The sequence below is a fragment of the Betta splendens genome, chromosome 9 (genome assembly GCF_900634795.4).
Source record: "Betta splendens chromosome 9, fBetSpl5.4, whole genome shotgun sequence".
Classification (NCBI taxonomy): domain Eukaryota; kingdom Metazoa; phylum Chordata; class Actinopteri; order Anabantiformes; family Osphronemidae; genus Betta; species Betta splendens.
The window spans coordinates 12,761,249-12,776,563 of NC_040889.2; the positions used below are offsets into that span (position 1 = coordinate 12,761,249).

The 15,315-nt window shown below is 45.1% G+C and overlaps 1 protein-coding gene across 1 annotated transcript; it reads right to left on the reverse strand.

Annotated features, from left to right (window-relative positions):
- Window positions 1-980: 980 nt before the first annotated feature.
- On the reverse strand, window positions 981-12,005 carry cand1 (cullin-associated and neddylation-dissociated 1). The gene is made up of 26 exons (XM_029162857.3): window positions 11,676-12,005; window positions 8,984-9,059; window positions 8,691-8,758; window positions 8,270-8,424; window positions 8,012-8,135; window positions 7,708-7,795; window positions 7,411-7,579; window positions 7,223-7,328; window positions 6,999-7,144; window positions 6,725-6,876; window positions 6,427-6,567; window positions 6,086-6,227; window positions 5,751-5,959; window positions 5,502-5,670; window positions 5,326-5,415; window positions 4,947-5,100; window positions 4,625-4,862; window positions 4,321-4,509; window positions 4,069-4,212; window positions 3,708-3,843; window positions 3,460-3,636; window positions 3,191-3,286; window positions 2,894-3,063; window positions 2,653-2,817; window positions 2,410-2,517; window positions 981-2,293 (listed from the first exon to the last, which is right to left on the reverse strand). The coding sequence occupies exons 1-26, from the start codon at window positions 11,741-11,743 to the stop codon at window positions 2,069-2,071; spliced, it is 3,705 nt and encodes a 1,234-aa protein (XP_029018690.1). The 5' UTR covers window positions 11,744-12,005; the 3' UTR covers window positions 981-2,068.
- Window positions 12,006-15,315: the final 3,310 nt, after the last annotated feature.

The following is a 15,315-nucleotide window of genomic DNA, read 5'->3' on the forward strand; positions in this document are numbered from 1 at the left end:
TAGTCGTGTTTCATCTGGACGAGTCACAGATTTCGGTACCAGATGAACTGAATATTTCTGTGGTAAAGTCTGCAAAAATAACTACACAGACAAACGACTATGATAGAATCACATCGCAACAAAAGAAAGACAACAGCTTGAATACAACATACAAAATGCGATTGTGCCGGTCATCGATTAAGTTCTTGCTGCAATCGTAAAGTCAAACAATCATACAATCACAGAGAGGTTCTGGACACGCTGCTGTCAGGTCCTTGTGGGGCCCAGTTGGTCTAGTCAGCACAGGATCCAAGGCCTGCTGAATAAATTACCTATCAAAGAAGAAAACTCATCAACATGTCAATAATCAGCCAGAGTAACGGCACACATGCTGCTAGGAGACAAGCTGCATGAGCATCACCCTTTTATTTGCTTTCCACCTCCCCGCAGCAGCCAATCAGAGCAGAGATCAGTCGCCTGAGCAGGAAGCTGCTGTGTATGTATCAAAAGCTCAGTGGAGCCTAAACCAGAGCTGTCAGGTGAACAAAAGCCCAGATGGAGAACGTCAGAGCCCAGACTGGAAGAGCTTAGACGTCAAACCCACCTCATCGATCTGGCTGTTAAGTCAGACTCCGAACCGAGTAACGGTGTTATGGCTCCCCCTGCTGCAACCATCTGAGCTAAGGACATAAAAGCTTGTTCGTCTTAGTGTGTGGGAAAGTTAGCAACGCTTCCTCCATTCAGCTGCAACATTAGACCATGATAAGCTCAGGTTATGTTCCTCCTCCACGGCGGCCCTGCTCTCAACAGATCAGTGACACCTGTCACAACAGATACGTGACTCGTAATATTTGGTTTCCTGATGAGCGTGAAGTGATGCCATTATCAATTCATAGACGCAGTGACAGTGAGTCGGTCACTCCACCCACACGTTGTTCTGTACACATGCACTTGTAAACAGTCGATTCCAGGAAAACGCTGCAAAAAGAAAAAGGTCTGCATCTTTGGAATCAACCCTGAAGGTTTGGGTTTCACGGCTGCTCTTTATTGACACTTATATCATCCAAAATCCTCTGCTTGAAGCTTACTGACACTCGCGCACACAAAAAGAAATGAGGAAGTCAAGAGCATGAAGGCAGGCAGAAATGGACCTTTTTAATTTTTCTTGGGCACTAAACATCAGTGGAGCAGCCTAACCCGACCAGACCAGGCTGTGACCTGCTTCATCCGGCTCAAACTTGGAAAAAAACAGTCCTGAACGGAGGCCTCACTGGCTCTAATGATGTATGTATTACTGTTTATCAACAGCCACAGAGTCATCAGCCCAGTCCAGTCGGGTCTGGTTAGATGGAACACGATCCACAGCAACCCTCCATCCTCTCAAACATTGCTTCCTTCCTTCTTAGGAGTGAAGGGACCGAGGGCAGATCCAGTGAAACACAACACATGATTGGTCCACAAACAGTAAACCCCTACCCACTCGTCATCACCCTCAAGCATCCTATGGGTCACCTACATCATTCTTACAAAGGAAATAAAAATACAAACAGCGAGCCCTTCTCCCATTGGTCATCACAGCCTACACAGGAAAGGCTGCTTCTCCCCATTGGTCAGTTTTGATAACATGCCAACTGTCAGTCACTTAGCAGCGGCCAATCAGGTTACAGTACCTGTCAAACTCTCTGGAATTACAAAAGGAACAAAAGAAATTAGAAGAATGATGGAGGGAGATCAGCCAATCGGATGACCTCGCTAGAAAACAAATGGGAAGTGGGAGGTGCTTCCAAGCATCATAAAGAACTTATTTTCTTGAATTAATTTTTTCTTGTTTATGCATTTTGTCCGTTGTGTTTGTGTGTGAGCCTTACATCAGTCTTCTTCCTTTGCTTTCCAAACTGCTGATTTCAGTGCAATGCATCATGGAACGATCAATCGCTAGGAGAGGGTGTGTCACTACAAGTAAGTGTGTGTGTGCGGTGTGTATGTATGTGTGTGCGTCCTGTTGTCATGAAAACATGCTGCGGGGTTAGCGCTCCAGCAGCGGGGGTGGTGCGTTGTTGCATTGTGGGATCTTGTTTAGTCCACATGTTTAGCTGGTGTCCATGGACTCCATGTTGGCAGAGCTGGAGTCCCTCTGAATGGAGTCAAAGATGGCCGCCAGCTCCTGATTGGATGAGATCTGGGACTGAAACTCTGACATCAAAGGCGACTTCTCGGCCTCAGGGATGGTGAGCAGGGCAACGACGGCACGCATTGCTGATCGCTTGAGTTCATCCTGCTTCTCAAACTCCTGTTTTACAGAGTTGGCCTTCACCTGCAGAGACATAGGAGCCTGTTTAAAACACAGTGGTCGGCCCGTCGGACAGTACCACAGACAGAACCCGTGTTTCCTGCAGCGTGACGTCCAGTAGAAACCAGTGAGGTATGTACCTTGGTGGTGCAGGTAGCTCTCAGCGGCTCCACCAGCCTGTCCAGTCTCTGTAGAACAGCACTGGGACATAGAGACGACAGTCGGGCCAGCATGAGGAATGTCAGCATCTACAAGAACAACAAATACCTGAAGCACCGGCTTTAAAATCAGCAGCAAATGCAAATATCTAATGTTGAAACTGAATCCAACACCAGACTGTTTCTGCAAACTGGTAGTGGGGAGAGTATTAGCAGTGGTCTGACCTTGATGTCATAGTGGTCCTTGAGACCGTCTTCTACGTGGTTGAGGAAGATGAAGATGTCAATGCGGTCCAGGCAGCTGTCCAGCAGAGTGTACATACACTCGAATGCCGCCTTCCTCAGGTCTAAACCGTCATCCACTGTGTGTTTGAATGGACCCATCTCCACCTGCACACAGACAACAGTCAAACATCTCACTGACTACATCTACTGCTTGGCATCGGTGTGCTTTAGGTGTTCTCACCTCTCTGATCAGCTCCTTCCTGACTTTGGTCTCATTGTAAAGCTGTGGTAGCACAGAGTCCAGCAGCTCTCGGATCAGACTGGGTTTATTGTGGGCCGCAGAGTTAAACGTGACTAAGGCAACGCGACGCACGTTCAGGTCTGGGTCCTCCAGCGTCTTTAGGAAGTCACCTGTAAATAAACCAGCCATTCAGAACAGAACAATTTCCACCCTTACGAGGATGTGTGTGTGTGTGTGTGTGTGTGTGTGTGTGTGTGTGTGTGTGTGTGTGTGTGTGTGTGTGTGTGTGTTTTTTACCTATGCAGTTTTTAAGCAGCGGGTCAATAGGCTGTGGCTGGTCCGAGATGGTGAACTTCACCGCCGTTACCACAGAGCTTCTGGCATACGATGAACCTGAAGAGACGCAAATCAATAAATAAATAAATAAATAATTCACATTAAATAACCACAGATGACTAATGTTAAATGCATTTAAATGGATGAATGATTCCTAGCTGATCATTATACATATAATAAATCAGTGTTTGCCAGTGAGTATTTTGAGGGTTTGTGGAGTCACTCTTTACCTGACAGCAGGTATCCTTTGAGGCGGGGCAGCAGGGTTTCTGGGTCAATCAAGGTCAGTTTTCCCAGACACTCAGCCACAACATTCCTGGTTCCTTCCTCCTGACACTCACAGTGTTTGAGGAGCAGAGACCAAACGGACTCCACATACGGTTTCAGTCCAGACACGGAAGCCGAACCTGAACGTACACACAGATTAGAAGCAGACACACCCTCACGTTTGCTTGGGAGTCTAAGTTGTTGCTCTTACTGATGATCTCTTTTAGCGAGTGCAGCAACAGGTACTGTCTCTTGGAGGATGAGATCTCCTGCAGGACAAAAGGAAGATACTCTGGAAGATTCCCCACTGCAATACTGCCCAAGGCATAGGAGGCTGCAGACTTAACCTGTGAGCCAGAGAGTAAGAGAGAGAGACAGGTTCATATTCACCGCCCCCTTTGTCCACTCAGTGTTAATTGAATGAAGCAGATCAGGGCAATTAACATTCACAAACAAAACACTACTTTGAAGCAACCATTAAAATAAATCTATGCTGATGTGTGTCCTCACAGAGTCCTGATCACCTCGCTGAAGAGAAAACCAGGAAGAAAAGACAGACAAGCAACCATTACCTCTTCACTTGAGGAGGAAAACGCATCCAGTATGACCGTCTTTAGCTCTGGTTGGCTGCTGAGGTCCACATGATGTCCCACTTCGCCCAATGACAGAAGAGCCAGCAGCCTGATGGAGTCGGTGGAGCGGCTGTTCTTCACATCCTGTCAAAATAAAACACCATACTTACAAACTTGGACCCGAACACTGTAGCTACTAGACTCATCTTAATGTGTTACGTGGTGCCTGTGCCAAGCTGCTGGCGGGTTTACCTGGATGAACTGTCCGACCACAGCGGGTCCCTCAGTGGGACAGGCTCGCGTCAGGGCAGCAACACACTTGGCGATGGAGCAGTAGGCCTGTTTGTGAGGCAGAGCAGCACTCTGGGAGTAAACTGGACCAGTCAGCATCCTTAGCAGGTCCATGTAGCCCAGACCAGGAGTGTCAGTGGACACCAGAGCCTAAACAGATAGTCAGACATTGCTTTACAGCACTCACTGTTTTCTGGTTTATTCCCAGCTACTCGCTATATTTACTTTCATGTCTCATTCCTTCTTTTCTCATTGCAGAACATACCTGGTAGAAGTCCAGCATGGCAGTAAGTGCGCCCCCCTGCAGCAGCGGGGATCGAACCAGAGCAATGAGCTGTTGCATGATGTTTCCGCCGCTCAGCTGACTCAGTGAGGACGGGTGGGTGACGGCCAGCGTGGACAGGAAGCTCAGCGCCATCTGAGACACGTGCATGTCACTCTCAGAGATGAGAGGAGGCAGCTCTGCTAGGACTGCATCCACCATGACTGGAGTCACAGCAGAGCTGGTACAAAAACACATCCACAGGAACATTAAAGACAAGGCTGATACTGTTTGAGTAGTTTACAGGTGTGTCTGCGCATGCTACCTGTAGTTTCTGAGCAGGATGTCCAGGGCAGCCAGCGTGCAGAGCTTCAGGGCTCTCTGGTTCTTGCGGAGGAAAGAAGCAAGGATGGGAACAGCATCCGGCAGAACCGGCCTCAGGTCAATTTTTAATGGAGAGCCAGCAATCAGCGTCAGAGCTAAAACACAAACACACAGGATGAGGAAATTAATCGGAGAGGGAGATGCTGCAGGGAAGCTGGAATAAGACTCTTGTACACTGTTGATGGGAAAAATGTGCCTTTAACTAGTGTTTCTTCATCGAGTCAAGCGTGAGGAGTACAAACCTGAACAGTTTACATTCCTGTGTTGCTTCACACGCAGTAATTCAAATAAAAAACATACCCCTTATTTATGTTTCATACCTTTCACAGTTGTGAGTCTTGTTATCTCGTTCTTGAGACGTTCTAAGAAGATCAACAGTGTTCCAGGAAGTTCAGTAGGCAGACGGTCACCTACAACCCAAACAGGAAGACAGGATCAGTTTAAGAGAAGCAGCTCGACTGAGTTCCCGTCAGTGTGGATGACCAGCTGTGGTTACCCAGGTTGCAGATAATCTGTCCCATGCAGGAGATGGCTCGTTCTTTGACCTCCTGATCAATGTCGGCAGCTTTAAGGCGTCTGATCGTACAGGTGAACAGGTCATTGATGTATGGGGAGGGGTCAAAGCTGTCTGAGCTCTCTGATTGGTTGTCCAGAGGTCGGATCACCTGGAAAAGAGAGAGCCAAAACCTGAGTGCTGTGAATTATTTACAGAGGTGTTTTGGGGGGTTATAGGTTGGACTCCCACCTTGACGAGCTGCTGAGTGACGAGCAGAGCCTCTGAGGTAATCTTGTAGAAGGGGTCCCCTACGCACGCCACCACGGGTGGGACAAGTGCAGGGACATGGTCGTGGAAAGCATGAGCGGGGTGAGTGACCATGATGACATGAAGACAGGCCAGGGCGTCGATTTTCAGGTTGGAGCTGCTTGATTTATCGTTCAGAGAGAAAATGATGCCTGAAAAACAAAGACAGCTTTGAGGATGCACAGCGCATTTTAAGTACATGGGCAGGTCTTCTTTCTTTAGGTAATGAATTTAATGAGACTTTGATTACTCCTCCAGTCATAGTAGCGTAGCATTACCTGGTATCAGCACAGGGATGTGCTGAGTCAGGGCTCCAGGCAGGACATTTACCAGTTCCGTTAACATGTTGAAACAACACTGACGGGTTTTGACACTTTTCTCCTTCAGCTGTTTGTGAAGAGCTTTCACTATCATTGGAACCTGAGGAGACAGAGATCATCACATCTGCTTGCAGTCATTGTAAAGACAATCTCACCGAAGCCAAGCTGTTTATCAACGTACCGACACGTCTCATTTACACTTAATTCACTAAATCCGTTCTCAGTAAATAAACAAACCCACATTAGCCATTACAGGATGTTACAAGACCTTTACAGGACAGAGGGCACAGAGACAGTACCTGACTCTGCAGCATCGTTAAGGGCGTGTCTCCCTGCTCCATAGCATCTGGATCGGTCAGCCAGCTCTGAGCTGGTCTGGTCTGTTTAAGCAGCGACAGGTAGGCATGGAAAACATCTGCCTTCACATTCTCCTCCCTCTCCTGAAGACACAGAGGAAGTCCAGTCAGATCTACAGGCACGGATCAGCCTGATCCACTAACGAGTTAAACGAGTGATGGATAGTTCTTTACTAAGAACAACAAACTATAAACACAACTAAAGTGTTCTTGAATTATTTCAAAAGTGAGGGTGAGCAACCTTGAAGCGACAGACAAGTGCAGGAGAGACAGAGCGATAGAATTCTGGCAGCATCTCATGACGCGTGGAAACAACAGCATCCAGACACTTTGCTGCTGCCCGTCGAACCTTCCAGCTCATGTCGTCATCATCGCTGTACTCATCATCACTGCCTGGAGAGAAAGACAGTCGGGGTGCCATCAGACCCATAAAAAGCTGCCTCCCAGACTGAGTCTCAGTATGGTTAATATCCAACAGAGGAAACCTGATAAGCTACAGGACTAAATGTCTGTACCTTGGTAGTCTTCATCGTTCTGCTCTGCGTCCATCGCGTTGTCATCCTCGTCTTCATCATCAAAGTTGTAGTTTGGATCGTAGGTCAGGTAGCGCAGGCAGATGGAGATGACCGTAGGTACGTGGGGGTAAACTTCTTTAGGACACCTGCATCATCAACCAAAGTCTTAGAAGATGCCTCTAAGCTCTACGAGGAGAACAGAAGTTGGTTTTAGTGTGTTTTACCTCCTGACGAATGACTCGAAGGCCTGGATGCAGTACTCTCTGAGCTCGTCGTCATCAACGTTACAGAACTTCACTACCAAAGGGATGATCTTCTCCAGGTACTCTCCTATAGGCACAGGGTCAGAGATATCAACACACGTGGCTCAGTGCTGTATTCAACGTGATGCTGTGCTCCAGGCTCATCTTACCGATCCGGTGCCCGGCCTGTCTGCTGATGGCTGCTGTGCACTGGATGTAGGTTCTGGTGGTCGACATGTTGTCGTTCCTGCCGAGCTCTGTCAGAAGATGCTCAATCAGATCGATGAAGACCAGATTTCCACAGGACATCACGAGGTGGCCCAGAGCCATGATGGTCCTCTAGAACAGACAGTCACACAATCACAAACTGAATCAACAATCAATGAACATTACATCAGTGTCTGTAATAACTGAGACACAAACTATAAGAACACAGAGATGAACCTGATGACAGTGTGAAGACCTACCTTTCTTACAGCCAGTCTGGGGGAGGTGAGCTGAGGTAGCAGACAGCTGAGGATGGAGGGATGGAAATTCACCAACAGACCCCCCTGTCTGGAAGTGACGCAGACAGACGTTTATCACATATTTTACTTGAAGTGGTAAATGTGCTCTATTTAAATAACAACAGCTACTTTAAGTTGGACAACTCCATGCACTACAGCACAGGTGTTGGCTGCTTTTTAAAAAATTACTTGCACATGAACAAGGACACACTGGTCTGTAGCTAAAGAACATAAGAAGTAGAAGTACTTCATAGAAGTACCGTACCGGCAGAGCATGTCGGCCATGATGTCGAGAGCCTCCAGCTGGACTGAGACGTCTTCCTGTTTAGCGATGGCACTCGTCAGGCGACCGGTTATCTTCTTACAAACACTGGCAGCTAAAGCGGAGCCTGAACCATGAACAGGTGGACAGAATGAGACCAGAGGTAGGAGACGGACAGACCGAGGTAATTGCAGTACAGTCCAGGTAGCATTTCCATTATATGCACCATATGTGCTAGAAGCTATGTTTGTAGTATCTTACCACTGGAGGCGGGCGGTAACTCTCCAATCACAGTCTTGAGTCCAATGGAGGAAATGTCTCTGAGTTGTTCTTTGTCCGACAGCATGTTGGTGCACAGCGTGTCCACAATGGTCTCCACCTGGTACTCCTTCACCTTACTGACCAAAGGACCCAGGCTACACACACACACACACACACACACACACACACACACACACACACACACACACACACACACACACACACACACACACACACACACACACACACACACACACACACACACACACACACACACACACACACACACACACACACACACACACACACACACACACACACACACACACACACACACACACACGAACACACAATTAGAAGTTTCACAGAGGGCTCAGATTAATGACTGATTATAACCAAACAGTTGATCTCGTGTTTTTACCATTTGACAGCCAGGTTTTGAACTTCTCCATTCTTGTCTTCCAGCAACTTGAGAATCATCCTCACCACCTGTCAGACAGTCAACAATCAGTCAGTGAACCGATACCTGGGTCTATTTGAAACCGCTATGCTTCCACCAACACGTGGCTGTAAATGCAGCTGCTATGAATCAATATAAACTCAGTTCCCAGTAAAAAACAGTACAAACTGGACAGTTAAAGACACCTGTTCTGTATGTATGGGTCAAATGCGGAGAGAACTATTTTCCCAAGCGGAATCTTATCTTAAACTGACCTTTCTCTCGCTGTCGTCGTCCAGTTTGATTGAATCTTTCTGAAGCTCCGTCATTAGGTCGTTGGTGGCCATAAACCTAGAAACACACAGAAACAAGTAAGAACCTCAAACCTGATTCAAATAGAAGATAAATAATAAGATCATTCACAACATCCAACATTAACAGGGACAGATGCTCCATCAGCTCAGTAAAGAACCCCCAGTGTGAGCGGGGTCCCAGTCATTTAGACTGGGGTTGTTCATTAGGGCTCATTCTAATGAACAACCTCTTCTGTCTCTTCATAGTCATACACCAAAACTATGTCCTCAGTCACAGCTACACTAGCACTGGGATCTGCTATGTGTGTGGATTTAAGGGATCGTTCCTATGTAGACAGCTCTCCACTGGTAATCAGCTCTACGGTAATAACAGTGTTCTCCAGTGGAACATCACACAGGAGCATAAATAAAAACACCAAAGTATTCACAGAACTATTCAAGAACAGGTCACTTAAACTTCTTTAAGTGGCAGTAAAGTTCCTAAGCCTGCAGCTCAGAGGATGAGGTTCCTGTAATGAGCCGATGACAGCTCGGCAGAGGTCGTTCCAGATTCCTCCTTACGTTGGGGCACACCATTTGTAATGACAGTGAAGCTTTACATCGACGGCTCCCCTTACATCTTGACAGTTTCTGCTGCTCTGCTGGAGAAGCTCTTGTTCTGGCCTTGTGAAAAATGCTCTATGCCTCTCACATTACTCACTGGGATCTATTTAGAGCTGAATGGGGAACTGGGATCTGAACAGTACAACCATGATCTTGGGCATGGTAGCACAAATTTAGGAACCATCAAGTAGACCAAGGGTCACCTTCTTAACGTGTGTCAAATGCCTTATGAAAAAACATGAAACCATATTAAGAACTCAAGTAACAATAGCGGAGCGTCCAGAGGAAACTAAGTCTTAAGCATGTGGTATTATGAAAGCCACTTATAATTTTGTTGAATCTTCTTTAAATGTCCGATCTAATATTTAGCCGCTGTTACAACCACATTAAATCTATATTTCATGTTTTCCTCCAACACACAACTCAAGCACATTCACTTTATAGAAGCAATTTAGAGATTTTGACACATGAGTAGATCTGTGTTTAGGAAAGAAGTCTCACAAGCAGACAAAGTAATTATCTGCCCTACAGAGTCTCAGCTCATATGGTCTTAGTATTAAAGTAGTCAGACCTGCTGGGGTTAGGGTGAAGGGTCAGCAGCCATTATTACAGCAGCAGAAGCTTCTGATAAGTTTTACAATTCCACAGATGTGGTGCAGTGAGCGTGGCTGTGTTTCCAGTGAAAAGGCTGAACAAGCTTGATGTGTTTGGAAGGTATTCAGGAGAAACGGGTCAGTTCAGTTGTCAGAGTGTGAGAATGAGAAAGACACTGTTAATGTGCCATAAGCTCTATGATGAAACATGAACTCTATCCCCGTTTAAATGAAAATGAAAATCTATACGATGTGGCAGGACTCCACAGATCAAACAATATAAGAAATGCAGAACCAGCTGGTGTGTTGGACCATAAAGCAGACAAAGGAACCTGCAAACACAACTTCCACAGTGGCAGGTCGAGCTTTTATGAAAGAGTCCATGGAAGAGTTACCTCAGAGCACAGACAGTTTCCTCTGAGGTCAGGTTGTGTTTGGCAACAATAAAACACAACAGCCATTATCCAGAACTACGTCAATTATATTGTACCACCACCACCACTAGATGATCAGAACGGATGTTGGAGAAACAATAGTAACAACTTCAAACTGGGCTTTGGATGTGATGTCTTTCAGCCAAAAGCAGGACTTTGGCTGCTGATGTAGTACTAAATTAACTAACTATGGACCAGGACGACCTTAGTTAAACTGGTTTGTTGAACAACTGAGCAGGGATGAAATTTCATTTATTAATAAGTTACACCCTATTTTAGTTTTGCAGGGAATTAAAAATTGCAACTCACCGAGTTATCAACAGACACAAACACTGTACTATACCGTGATGTCATAGCGGTGTAACTGCTGACTGCACAGCATTAGAACCCGTTTGAATTAATGTTACACCGCATGCAGTGCACTCTTTACGGATCCGAGACATTGGTGTCAGTTCTGACCTGATCCAGTCTGTTTACATCTTACTACCTGATGACACCCCTGTTAACACAGCCCGAAACATCACGCTGCTTAGCTCAAACAACTAATGTCCGTTACCGTGATTCAGACCAACCAGCCGCTTGGCTCCTAGTTAACTGTCACACAATTTCACTTTTTAATCCACGGTGGCGACCGACACAAACATGCACCACAAACGATAGCTAAGCCCGCGCTAGCTTGCGGCATGTCAGAAGTTCGGCTAGTAGATGTGTAGCAGCTGAACTGGTGGCATTTACCTGCAACTCAGTTGTTGGTTTAGCGCATTGTGCAGCTTGATGTGCAGCTACTAACCCCACTGCTAAGTTTCAGCCGCTGTCAGACTGGCTCCACGAAGCACCAAACCTCCGAGCTAACTGGCTAGTTAGCGATGTGACGATGATCAGACAGGTGGCAGGCTAGCAGCTAGCGTGAGGCCTATCAGAGCCGCTAGCTGCAGAGCCACTGTCCTGGCTCCGAGTTGGAGCAGTTCGTGTGGAGAATGTGAGAAGTGCGCTTAGCCGCCTCTTGCTCAGATCGAGAGTTACCTGAAGTCCTTGTCGCTGGAAGTCATTTTCTCCAGCAGGTTGGAGATGTGGTACGAGGCGCTCGCCATGTTGGTGTTAGCCGTTAGCCTCCTGCTAGCTGACTGCGCTCAGTGCTGGTGTGTTCTGGCTGCTGACTGGCTGGGTGGCTGGCGTGTCTCTGGCTGCCTGCTGATGGCCCCTCCGATCCGATCTGTGACGTTCAGTGTGTGATTGCTGCTGCTGCCGCCTTTCTCTCCTTCTACAACGACTGTCGCATCCCGGAGCGCGGAGTTTGCCGTGTTTGAATGGAGCTCCCGTTCTGTCTGCAGAGGGGCGTGGTTAGCAGAGCTGGACGCGGCGGGGTCGAAGGTCACCGTTTAATTCGTGGTCGTGCGCGTGAACCAACGTTTCCTACGTTTTTTCTAGTATTGATGAAAACTCTTAACCTATGTCAGGGCCTCCTTTACTAAAAATCTATTAATTACATTTGAACCAATTAATATCTTCCACATGAGGTTTACCTAATGAATAAGTAATACACTAATATGTGTCTATGTATGTATACAAACAGCTGTATAGTACTATTCCTAATGTTTATTAACCAGCTTTTGTCACAACAGGACAAAAAAAAACAAAGTAGGCACAAAATGACCAAAAACAAACATGAGAAAAATGTATTAAAAAACGGTTCTGTAGAGAACATATGTCATGATTAAGCTATACAGTGTTATAAATTGTTACATGTTCCTACCATTGATTTATATGTAAGACTCATCGATAGCGTTCTCACCATTCTACTAAATCCTTAAAGCTGTGTCTAAACTCTATGTCATTAGGTTTTGCTCGCCACGTTTGAAGTGCTGTTAACATAAAGCCGGCTTGATAAGACGCCGCCTGCTTCACCTGCAGCAGGTGTCTCCTTTCAAAGCCCTCAGTGAGAGCTGTTTCCCGTTTACTGGCTGAAAGGGAATAAAACACGAGTCTGTGGAGCGCTTGTGCTTCTGGAGCTATATTGAGCACATTATCGCTTCTGAATAATGAATCACCCGCAAACGCACACTGCAATTTCATACATGCAGGAGAGAGATTGAGCATATTCAGGAAGTGGCGGCTGTTTATTCATGCTGGTTGAATGCAGGAACTGCTTGTGTACATCAGCTGTGCTTGTGAGGACCAGATCAGCGGTGGAGGCATTTCACAAAGCTGCAGGCTTTATTCTAACCTGTTAACTCTGATGTCCCTGTTCAGTGCCTTATCTGAAAAAGCTATTTTACAATGAAAAGAATTCCTCTGTCATCTCCTGCATTATATGTCAATTTTTATATTTTCCTATTGTATATAACAGGACTGCTGTACTTATAAATATGAATGTGGGACTTAGTTCTTTGTACACTTTGGTCATTTGGTCTGTTCTAGGTCATTTTTCATTACTTATTATTTTGTGATTATTGCATGATGTAAATATAGTCGTATGCTTCGGTTGATGTTATAATATCATGGAGGTATTTCACATGAAGGTAGTCAAAGGTTATGGCCAGGAAACACGTTATGTGAATGAGTGTCCTCGCAAATAGAGGAGCAGAATGTGTGTGTTTGTGATGAGTCACAGATCAGTTGAGTGGGATGTTTACAACCCCCCAGGCGCATCGCTCTCTCTGTTGACACGTAATGCAGCTACTGACATATGCATGCTGTGATTCCAGTGTGTGTGTGTATTTTAATGCACTGGCAACGTTTGACACTAATCTACAGAACAAGGCTGTAGCTGCATCACAAATAAACACACTCACCTTTTTCAAACGTCTCTGGGGAAACAGATTATGACTCTGATGATGATGATGATGAATGAATTCAGCAGTAGAGACATGCACAGGCTATGAATAAATAGACACAGACAAGAAAAAGACGAAGCCTAGAGACAAACATAAGACAAAGATATGGCTACTCTCTCTCGTTTTTGTAATAATATCACTAAACTAAAGCTTTTTACAGTAGGTCATTTACCTGCTCTAACAGCAGATACAGACTTTTGTTTGTTTTGTGCCTCTGATCTTCTGTATTTCTCATATTGTGTCTCTTTTGTCTAATTTAGACTCTTTTAGATTTCAGTGTTTATTTTGTGTCATTTATCTATTTATAACTGTGAGATAGTCGTGGTCTTTCTCACCGTGGTTAGAAGCTGTCCTAACTTCCACCGATATCAGTCAAAATGATTTGTTATTTTTGTAAAAAAAATGTTGAGTTAGACTTTTAATTAACATTTCATTTGTTTCAGCTGCTTCGCTACACATCACCAATTAAACAAAAGGAAACCACCAGTGGACAAAAGGCTGAATGGCTGCGCATGCTTTGATTCTGCATAATGTTGACAGTAAAGCTGATGGCATCTCACTCTGGCTGTATCTGTTTGTCTCGCTCTTCATATTGAGGTCAGTCTCTGCTTTTTGTCTTGTAGCCTGCAGAGACTCGTTCTTCCACTTCACTGCTTCTTTTCCTCCTCTTCCTCCTCCACCCGTCTCCCACAGCTCCATGGGGAACAAATATGGCGGTGCCTAAATTAATCGTTGTTGTTGTCAGACAGTTAATCTGGTGCATTAGATCCATAGACAGATTATACCCCAGAGCACAAACAGGTAAAAATCCCCCAACCCCAAGCGAAATAAACAAAGCAATTACCAATAAAAACAAAAAAATCTGTAATGTTGCTTTTGAGATTTATTCTGTCTGTTCTGTTAATGTTTTTAAATTAGCTTCTAATGTTTTTCTGTTTATTCTGAACATTTTGTTTATATTTTGTGAATATTTTTTAATATTTTTTTTTACTTTAAAATTAAAGGGTGAAATCTGTTAGAATGTCCCTTTAATCCACAGCCAGTGTTCACTCCTAACTCCATTAGGAGTGAATTCCTCAGAGACAAGTCAACACAAGAACTTTAAATACCAGCAGTGTGTGTGTGTGTGTGTATGTGTATGATTCCCTGGATAAAATGTCTGCAGGATGTGTATTTTCCATTCTATACTTTTTTTTACTACCACCGGTGAAAGGGTTGTTTTTTGTTAGGCTAATCAAATACTAATAAGCAAAATATACAAAAATATATTTTGTTAACTGGATACAACATCTTTGCATCTTAGAGTAGAGTAAATCTAACAACCTGGTAAAGTCACAAAGAAGCCTTTGCATCCTCATTTTTTATTTAAAAATACATGGCAACAAAAAAACTTGAAACTATATGAAAACAAATTACTACCGTCCATGGTGTAAGCATAGTGCCTTAGAATAATTAAAGTACTGAATAAAATTAAAAATTAAAAGTCTGATCTCTACAGTTCAATAAAAGCTTAGATGTTAAACAGGGACATGTTGGATTCAAGCAGTTCAACTTCTGATAGGCTACTTGCTAATAAGCTGAAGTGCTAAACACGGCTGATGCTGTACTGTAGCTGCATCCCTGTTCTGGCTGTGAATGAATGAATGAAGGCGGGAAGCACGTGGCAAATCACTTATATTCCTTATATTGCTTAAAAGGAAAAGAAGCGGGTTCGGGTTCCGCGGGTTCGGGTTCCGAGGGCACGGACCTGCCCGAACCCGTCCTCCCTCCTTCACTACCATCACGTCACTTTTTCTCTCTCTCTGTGCCCACCACTCCAACGTTACCTC

What these genes read in the sequence shown, in the direction of transcription:
- cand1 (XM_029162857.3), bottom strand. Translation starts at nt 11,743, where the DNA reads ATGGCGAGCGCCTCGTACCACATCTCCAACCTGCTGGAGAAAATGACT. An exon ending in CAAAACCTGGCTGTCAAATG is followed by an intron (nt 8,425 to 8,690) that starts GTAAAAACACGA and finishes GTGTGTGTGTAG; the next exon opens with CCTGGGTCCTTTGGTCAGTA. An exon ending in CTCGCTAAAAGAGATCATCA is followed by an intron (nt 3,637 to 3,707) that starts GTAAGAGCAACA and finishes GTGTACGTTCAG; the next exon opens with GTTCGGCTTCCGTGTCTGGA.